The sequence below is a fragment of the Podarcis liolepis genome (assembly GCF_965112155.1).
Source record: "Podarcis liolepis genome assembly, chromosome: 12".
Taxonomy (NCBI): Eukaryota; Metazoa; Chordata; class Lepidosauria; order Squamata; family Lacertidae; genus Podarcis; species Podarcis liolepis.
In genome coordinates, this window is record NC_139563.1 from 9503967 (window position 1) to 9514146 (window position 10180).

General features: G+C 46.3%; 1 protein-coding gene across 1 annotated transcript; it reads right to left on the bottom strand.

Moving 5' to 3' along the window:
• Positions 1 to 3230: 3230 nt before the first annotated feature.
• On the bottom strand, positions 3231 to 9000 carry LOC310690338 (uncharacterized protein; the record flags this gene model as incomplete). Its single annotated transcript, XM_083469094.1, has 5 exons — positions 8721 to 9000; positions 8316 to 8478; positions 5832 to 5880; positions 4608 to 5006; positions 3231 to 3332 (listed from the first exon to the last, which is right to left on the bottom strand). Exons 2-5 carry the CDS (start codon positions 8444 to 8446, stop codon positions 3231 to 3233), a joined length of 681 nt encoding a protein of 226 aa, XP_083325220.1. The 5' UTR covers positions 8447 to 8478; positions 8721 to 9000.
• Positions 9001 to 10180: the final 1180 nt, after the last annotated feature.

The following is a 10180-nucleotide window of genomic DNA, read 5'->3' on the forward strand; positions in this document are numbered from 1 at the left end:
AACTTTGTCTTTTATTTATTTGTCCTTTAGTACAATTTTCGTGTTTGCTTTGTTTTATTTTGTTTTGGAAAAGCTTGGTTCTATACATTTTGTTAAAGCGAATAAATAAATAAGCCTTGGGAAAATGAGAAAACAGAAGAGGCAGCAAAAACTAGCCGGTCCGCTCATCCCTACGCATCTCGTAGCTATGTCACAAATGTGTCATTGTGTCACCCGGGCTTGTGACAGCCGAGCTCTGGTTGACACTCGGGTGACCAAACATTTCAGGAGCATTTTTGGGAAAGGAATGGCTTTTCCCAGTGTCAGATGTCATAGCTGGCAAGCGCATTTAGAGGCCTGGGGGCTGGGAAATGGAGCTTCCCCGAGGACGGAAAGGGTGACCTCATGCCGGTGGATTCCTCTCCCCTGCAGATTCATTCACCTTCACCCCGGACACTAAACAACAGCACACAGAAATGCCTCCTTCATGACAATTAGCTTATTTATGGATGTGGTGCGTCTATCGCCTTTCTGCATAAAAGGTATGCCTCTGAGGCCATAGCCATCTTCCCTTCGCCTTCCGTAACGCAGCTTAAATAAAGAGCCATGAATAAGCAGTCCCCCCCCCCCCCAGGGTGAGAGAGCCTGGGCCCGTCTCAGGTTATCAACATAAAATACAACAGAAGTCAAACTTTTGTCATTAAAGACGGAGAATAACGAGAAACCAAAATATGGAGAAAGGAAAAAAATCAAGAAATAGGGAGACAGAAAAGATAAAGAGAAGAAGGTAGATAGAGATAGATAGATGATAGATAGATAGATAGATAGATAGATAGATGATAGATAGATGATAGATAGATGATAGATAGATAGATAGATGCTAGAAATAGAAATAGATAGATGCTAGAGATAGAAATAGATAGATGATAGATAGATAGATAGATAGATAGATAGATAGATAGATAGATAGATAGATGATAGATAGATAGATGATAGAGATAGATAGATAGATGATAGATAGATGATAGATAGATGATAGATAGATAGATAGATAGATAGATAGATAGATGATAGATGATAGATAGATAGATAGATAGATAGATAGATGATAGATAGATAGATGATAGAGATAGATAGATAGATGATAGATAGATGATAGATAGATAGATAGATAGATAGATAGATAGATAGATGATAGATAGATAGATGATAGATAGATAGATAGATGATAGATAGATAGATGATAGATAGATAGATGATAGATAGATAGATGATAGATAGATAGATAGATGATAGAGATAGATAGATAGATGATAGATAGATGATAGATAGATAGATAGATAGATAGATGATAGATAGATAGATAGATGATAGATAGATAGATAGATGATAGATGATAGATGATAGATGATAGATGATAGATGATAGATGATAGATGATAGATGATAGATGATAGATAAACTAGATGATAGAGATAGATAGATGATCGATAGATAGATGATAGAGATAGATAGATGATAGATAAATAGACACCCCACCCATCTGGCTGGGTTTCCCCAGTCACTCTGGGAGGCTCCCAACAGAATTAAAAGCACAATAAAACGTTAAACATTAAAAACTTCCCTAAACACGATAATGTTAGACTCCAGACATAATAGTTTCATGCCCCTGTCTCCCGATAGATGGCAATGTCTATTACTTCACGATTACTTCAAAATATGAACCGTCCTGAGATATTTTGATGAAGGGTGGTATATAAATTTAATAATAATAATAACAATAATAATTGCACTTTGGTGTGTTTGGCGGCTCTCCTGTTCACTCTGTTGCAGGACTGGCCGAAGACATTTTGGCACCTGAGGCAAGCAACAAAATGGCTTCCCTTCCTTCCCTGCCATGGAAGAAGGGGTGAGGGAAGATCTACATGGACCTCTGGACCTCTGCCCCAAAGTCCTGCCCTGATGGCATGGAAAGGAGCAGCAGAATCGGGCCCGACCTCCACACATTCCTCAGTAGCTTTGAACAGGGAGGCAAACACACTTCTGATGAATGGATGCGTTCGGGAGGTACAGTGGTGCCCCGCAAGACGAATGCCTCACAAGACGAAAAACTCGCTAGACAAAAGGGTTTTGCGTTTTTTGAGTCGTTCCGCAAGATGAATTTCCCTATGGGCTTGCTTCGCAAGACGAAACGTCTTGCGAGTTCTTGCGAGTTTGTTTCCTTTTTCTTAAAGCCGCTAAGCCGTTAATAGCCGCTAAGCTGTTAATAGCCATGCTTTGCAAGACGAAAAAACCGAAGAGACAAAGAGACTCGCGGAACGGATTAATTTCGTCTTGCAAGGCACCACTGTACAATCTTCTTCCACACTCATAGCCGCAGAAGAGGGGGCCAAACATGGAAGGGCTATTGCCTTCATGGGCCAACTCGGGGATTGTGGGAGTTGGAGTCCAACAATTTATGGAGACCACAAGTTCTCCATTCCTGAATTAGGATTTCCGGGAAAAGCAAACAGCACTTTCGCCCACCAGGTGGCACTCCGAGCTTTCTCAATGGTGATTGCTCTAACAATATTTTAATAGAAACCCCGCCGATAAATTGGTGAGAATAGAATAGCACTTCAATCATAAAAGTCCTGTTGTCTTTTCTAGCAAGATCTGTGGTTTTTGTGCAGTGTGTGGGAACACCAAGATTTTCCTTTTCCCCCTCCCCACCTTGGTATTTTTAATGAGTTTATAAAAATCTTCAAGTGATGCAAAAGTAGAGAAGAGATTTAAGCAAGGGTAATGGACGCTGGTGGCACTGTGGTCTAAACTGTTGAGCCTAGGGCTTGCCGATTGGAAGGCCGGCGGTTCGAATCCCCGCGACGGGGTGAGCTCCCGCTGCTCGGTCCCTGCTCCTGCCAACCTAGCAGTTCTAAAGCACGTCAAAGTGCAAGTAGATAAATAGGTACCGCTCCGGCGGGAAGGTAAACGGCGTTTCCGTGCGCTGCTCTGGTTTGCCAGAAGCGGCTTAGTCATGCTGACTACATGACCCGGAAACTGTACGCCAGCTCCCTCGGCCATTAAAGCAAGATGAGTGCCACAACCCCAGAGTCGGCCACGACTGAACCTAATGGTCAGGGGTCCCTTTACCTTTTAAGGTTCTTGAGGTGACACGGTTGCTTGGGGACATGTCATTACGCCAAATCTTGACCGGATTGTGGTTGGGAAAAGAAAGGATTTCCCCACCCCCAGGGACCAAAACAGATTAGTTCACTCACAGCTGTTGACTTTTCTTGAAGCGTAGGTAGCAGCTGCACCAAGCGTTGTCGAAGGGAGAGAAGATGCCTTCTTTCTCCTTGTGAGTAGCGCTTCCTGGATGGTGACAAAGTGACAAGACAAGGTGTGTTATGAGGCCAATAGGCATGATGTGAAGTCACTTGCTGAAGTCTCAAGACCTCAGGAAGAAACAGAGCACATTAAGCGAGGTGTGTTGATTTCAACAGGTCTAACATTTAGGAATACCATCCATAGTAACCAAATTTGGACGATGGCTCGTGGGATCAGGGAGCAGGTCTCCGTCTCCGTTTGGATACAACTGGACGCCATTTTGAATCAAGATGGCTGACAAACCATTTAAAGCGGCCAGGGATTCACAGAATCATAGAAGTTGGACGGGACCACGTGGGTCATCTAGTCCAACCCCCTTCAATGCAGGAATCTTTGACCGAACATGGGATTCGAACCCACAACCCTGAGATTAAAGAGACTCATGCTTTACGAGCTGAGCTATGATTGAAAATGGGAACTGGGAAGTTGCCTTAATATAAGTTAGCCCACTGGGTCCACCTAGCTCACTACTGTAAACACTAACTGGCCGTAGCTTTCCAAGATTTCAGAAAGGATTTATTATGTACTAAGTTGAATAGGATCCAAAATGCAGCAGTCTGATTGGTCCTAGACCAATAGGATCCAAAATGCAGCAGTCTGATTGGTCCTAGAACAATGCAACAGTATGATTGGTCTGCAGGAGCCACCCAATCCAGCTCCAGGTGGAAGTGAATCCGCAACCTGATTGGTCTACATGAGAATCCCAAAATTAGCTAATCACATGCGGCCCATTGTGTAAATAATGTATATAAAGCAGATATTTTCGGGAAACTTTCATTCCCTTGCTACTATGAGCTGAATAAGGTAAAGGTAAAGGGACCCCTGACCATTAGGTCCAGTCGTGGCCGACTCTGGGGTTGTGGCGCTCATCTCGCTTTATTGGCCGAGGGAGCCGGTGTACAGCTTCCAGGTCATGTGGCCAGCATGACTAAGCCGCTTCTGGTGAACCAGAGCAGCGCACGGAAATGCCGTTTACCTTCCCGCTGGAGCGGTGCCTTATTATCTACTTGCACTTTTGACGTGCTTTTGAACTGCTAGGTTGGCAGGAGCTGGGACCGAGCAACGGGAGCTCACCCCGTCGCGGGGATTCGAATCGCCAACCTTCTGATCGGCAAGTCCTAGGCTCTGTGGTTTAACCCACAGCGCCACCCGCGTCCCTTATGAGCTGAATAAAAAGCATGAAATCCACACTCGACCCCGAGTATCTTTCAGGATTCTTGCCCCTGCCTCACGCTCTTTGGAATAAGAAAGGCCACCCACCTCGCCGTCCGATTTGTTTTCTTGCAGGTGGGTGACGACGTGGCACTTCCCCTCTCTTCTGCTTTTTCCCCGGGAAAGGAACAAGGAAGCAGGATTGGACCCAGCGCTCAGCTGATGGGTGGCTGCCATTTTGCGGGACTCAATCTGGCTCTTCCTAGGAAGGTCAGCAGCTGATGTTCTGGCAAGGAATCCGCCAAGGCTTGGTGAAAATGCAGTTCTTCGGGAGTCAAAGCTAGCCTGGGAATCACAGCCCTTGTTCTTCACTTCTTTTGTTTGTCGGAGGGTGAAATTCTCCGCGGATCTGCTCCCGGGGGCTCTGCGGTCATTGCTTTGGATGATGTCTGATTCGGGGCCAGACCCATCCGCTGGGGCCTTCTGCAGAAGCCGTCTCTCTAGGACCTGAAACCGTAACAAAGAACGGGCTTACCGGCTACACCATATATCTATATATTCTGTTATTTTAGCACATGCCACTGGGGCCAAAGACTCGTCCGGCAATGTTTAACCTTCTCTCGCTTCGAACTTCACTCTCCAGTCAGGTGACTTGTTACACTTGAACGACTCGCCTTGCCATGATTATTCATGATCCAGACAGCTATTTTTTTAAAAAAATGCAATACCCATTTATTTTCAACATTATCCATCCCCCTGAACTCCATATTTGGGTCCAGGTGTGCCAGCTCTAGGGGCCAAAGGCATGTCGGTCCCCTCAATATTTGTTTAAAGGGTGTTGGGCCCCCACAATCTTGGGAGCAACCTGGTGCCTCTGTTCAGATACCAGTGCCCTAAATAATAATAATAGTAATAATAATAATAATAATAATAATAATAATAATAATAATAGTTGTACCTCACCCATCGGCTTCCAACATTTGGAAAAACATAATAAAACTTTAAATAGTTTTTTTTTAAGCTGCCTTTATATGTCTTCTAAATTCTGAAGCGAAACCCCTGCACCCTTTGAATTTTGTGGAAGAGGAAGTTTTATTTAAATATATATTCTGCAAAAGAAGCAGAGTGTCAAGAGGGAGGCAGAGTTTCGGTTCCAGGGTGGTTCGTCTGTGCGTGAGAGGACATTGATGGGTCAGGATAGCCATATTGATTCGTACGCCGTTGGGGTGAGGGAGGAATAGGTCAATTTATTAAATTTATATACCGCCTTTCATCCAAAGATCTCAGGGAAGTTCACAGTCTAACTTAAACCTCTTCGGCCTTCTCGCTCACCTTTGGCTTTTCTTCAGTTGTGGAAGCATTTTCTGATATATTCTGATACCTACAATAAGGAAAACAGACCTCAGGGAAACAAAAATGAACCAGCCATACCACCCTTAGGACAGGACTGGCCGACCTGTGGAACTCATGGCCACTTGGAGGTGACATCTCCCATCACTTCTGACCAGTGCTGGCTAGGGTTTATGGGAGTTGGAGTCCAACAGCACCCAAAGTTAAGGTTACCAGATTTTTTTCAATGAATCCGGGGACACTTTAATTAATTAATTAATTAATTAAAGTAATTAATTACTACACATTTGGGACGTTGATGCTGCAGCGATGGCAGAGGGGCGGCAGCTGCCTTGACCTCAACTGCCACGTTTCCCCTTCCTCCGAGGCTTGAGAGCCAGTGTGGTGTAGTGGTTAAGAGCGGTGGACTCGTAATCTGGTGAACCGGGTTCACTTCCCTGCTCCTCCACACGCAGCTGCTGGGTGACCTTGGGCCAATCACACTTCTCTGAAGTCTCTCAGCCCCACTCACCTCACAGAGTGTTTGTTGTGGGGGAGAAAGGGAAAGGAGAATGTTAGCCGCTTTGAGACTCCTTCGGGTAGTGATAAAGCGGGATATCAAATCCAAACGCTTCTTCTATCTCCTTTCTCCATGAGCCTGGGCAGCCCCTGAGTTATTGGTTCTTCGGTGGTGGTGGGGAAGCGGTGCGTGGTGGGTCAGGCATGGAAGGTGGAGAAGGAGGGCTGAGAGCGGAGGCGGTGGTGAGGCACGATGCCTCCCTTCCCATCAGAGCAGCTCCAATCCCATTCCTACTTGCGTGCAAGCAGGAGGGGCGGGGATCTCTCAGCTGGTAAGCGAGGCTTCACACTGCCTTTTGGAGCAGCCCCATCCCAACTCCTACTTGTGTGCAAGCAGGAGAGGGCAGGGATCTCTCAGGCAGCGCGATGCTTCCCTTCCCATCAGAGCAGTCCCAATCCTGTTCCTACTTGCGTGCAAGCAGGAGGGGGCGGGGATCCCTCATCTGGGAAGGGAGGCTTCCCGTTGCCTAACTGAGAGATCCCTGCCCCGCTCCTGCTTGCACACAAGTAGGAGTTGGGATCAGGGCTGCGCTGATAGGCAGCGTGAAGCCTCCCTTCACAGCTGAGAGATCCCCACCCTGTTCCTGCTTGCACGCAAGTAGGAGTTGGGAGGCTGCTCTGATAGGCAGCCTGAAGCCTCCCTTCACAGCTGAGAGATCCCTGCCCCGCTCCTGCTTGCACGCAAGTAGGAGTTGGGATCAGGGCTGCTTCGATAGGCAGCATGAAGCCTCCCTTCCCAGCTTAGTTGCTGGGGTCAGGGAAGGTGGAGGCAGCCTCCCGGACGCTGCATCTTAAAGCCCCTGCACCACCATCATATGGGGACTTCTGAGCAGCTCCTGAAGCCAGCCAGAGCCGACTGCTCCAGGCTGCTGAGACTGCCGCTGCTGCATTTCCCAGGGACATTAGATGAAATCCGGGGACATTCTGGGGGTGGAATTTGTCCAGGGACTTAGTCGCAAATCCGGGGACTGTCCCCGGGAAACGGGGACGTCTGGTAACACTATCCAAAGTGCCACAGGTTCCCCACCTGTGCCTTATGAAAACTACATCTCCCATACAGTGGTACCTCAGGTTAAGAACTTAATTCGTTCCGGAGGTCCGTTCATAACCTGAAACTGTTCTTAACCTGAAGCACCACTTTAGCTAATGAAGCCTCCCGCTGCCGCCACCGGAGCACGATTTCTGTTCTCATCCTGGCACAAAGTTCTTAACCTGAGGTACTATTTCTGGGTTAGCGGAGTCTGTAACCTGAAGCGTAGGTAACCTGAAGGGTCTGTAACCCGAGGTACCACTGTATGTCCCTGCACCCTGGCATGCTATTAGCCAACACAAAGGGAAAGGGAGAGATGGAGAGAATTGAACCCCACCTCCATCTCTCTCCAGCCATTTGTTGTTACTGTTCCTGGACCACCAGTAATTTAGTGGAAAGGGAAGGGAGAGGCTGTGTTTGGGGTTATGGTGGGACAGTTTGGGAGGTATGTGGAGTGTGGAGTATCTTTCACTTCTCAGAGGCTCTTTTTCCCGTCAGCTGGAACCAGGATTAAAACAGAGTCTCCGCAAAGCATTTGGTTACTGTCATGCTGTCTTATCCAGAGATTCCTTCTCCCATAGCCAAGCTCCTCCAGTAATGCTATTCAAAATAAGCAATGTTCAGATGAGATCCCCTGCACAATTAGTTAAAAGTTTCCTTGCTTTTTCTTGCTCTTCGGAGGTGGCATGAGGGTTGTTGATGAATTGCCCCTTATTGAGACCGTTTCTTGGGCTTTAGTGATTTTCATTTTCACTTTGCATTGCTTGTATAGCAAAATAACACTTTACCTATCAAAGAAAGCCAAAGAAAAAAAGCAACACCAGGAAATAAGTAATTAAAGCCACACTAAAAAAGCAAGCTAAAGGCATTCTCCTTACTGAACCACTAATTCCGAAACGGACTTTCTTCCCAGAGGTGCAGCTCCAAAATTCTGTTTTCTCCCCGGAGACTCCGAAGTATTAGACAATCTCTGGGAAGCCCGTGATCTCACGCTGGGACTTCTGTCCATGTCAGCAAATTAGCATCATTGCATCCTCTCACCTGGTGGTACATGAAGAAGAAGCTTCTGAAGGTACGAATTCAAGGCATTCCAACAAACCATACATTAAGGAAGGTTGTGCGCTGACGGAGGTGCGTTGAATGGGGAGAAGGGATGGGGACAGATGTTCAAATGGATTAAAAACCAGTTTGCTCCCGCAAAAAGTACTGGCGGCCACAAATGTGGACGGCTTTAGAAGAGGGTGAGACAAAAACCATGGACAAGAAAGTTATCAGTCTCTTACCATTGGACCTGCTGGCTAAGGCTGATCGGAACTAGAGTGCAATAACATCTGTAGGACTCTAGATTGGCTATCCTTGAGCTCAGATGAAGTACTGAGTTCGAATCCCCTTTCAGGCATGAAAGTTGCTTGGGGACTGCAAGGCAACTCCCTCCCACAGCCTCCCTGACGGCTCTTTGAGGTTAATGTGGAACCTTTGGAGATCCGCTTTGAGTGCCTTAGAGGAAGGAAGGCATAGACACAGGAGGAAGCGATTTATTTATTTGTTTGAAATGGTTAACAGACCATGGTACTTACCTGCCAACGGTTGGTTTCCTAGCCCGCACTAGAACACGGCAAAAGCATCCTGAAGACTTCTCCAGGTGGTGACTTCCAGCCTCCTGTCTTTTGTCTGGGCTGTTTAGCTCCAGCAACCAGGTGGGCAAAGTCCACTGGCTTTGGGATCAAATTAAACATTAAAAGTTAGGCCTCGAGAACAGCAATGGCAGAGCTTGAGAGGAGAGAGAGAAAGCTCGGGTTTTCTTGTGGGGAGGGGCTTTAGATGGATCTGCAAACCCCACTACTTGATAGGGGTGGGAACTAATACGTATTTACATAATTTCGATCTAATCCTCTAATTTCTTTCTAATGTGGGATGCTTGGGCATAAGGCTTACTTGAGTTATCTTGGAGCTACTTCTTTGATAGTAAATTTGCCCTTGGCTTGTGCAGGTTGAGCTATTTGTGTGTGGAAACCATATACAGTGGTACCTCGGGTTACATACGCTTCAGGTTACAGACTCCGCTAACCCAGAAATAGTGCTTCAGGTTAAGAACTTTGCTTCAGGATGAGAACAGAAATCGTGCTCCGGTGGTGCGGCAGCAGGAGGCCCCATTAGCTAAAGTGGTGCTTCAGGTTAAGAATAGTTTCAGGTTAAGTACGGACCTCCGGAACGAATTAAGTACTTAACCCGAGATACCACTGTATAGTGTTTCTCAAATTGGGTCCCCAGTTGTTGATGGACTACAACTCCCATCACTCCTAGCTACAGGACCAGTGGCCAGGGATGATGGGAACTGTAGTCCAACAACAGCTGGGAACCCAGGTTTGAGAATTTAGTTGTCTCTGATGGAGGATTCTCATAAAGCTAGGAATTTTATTTTATTTATTTTGGGTCTGTTCTCAGTTTATGATTCTAAGAGCTTTGAGGCACAAATAGCTGATGTTAATATGTTAACAAGAGGGCCATTGAGGCACCAAAAGAATATCCTTGCTGGCTACTCATTGTCCAGGAATGTCCTTTGTTCAGGGTGTGGAAAGGGGAAGGAGGAATAACTTTGACAACAGGATTGTGCTAGTAAGCAAAAACTCAAAAACTGAAACTTAAAGCTCTTCCTGGTCTTAGCCAATGGTTTCCTTAACTTGGGAAGACTTTACTATAGTGGGAAATTGATGAAGAGGTGCACCACTCATTTCTCAGGTTA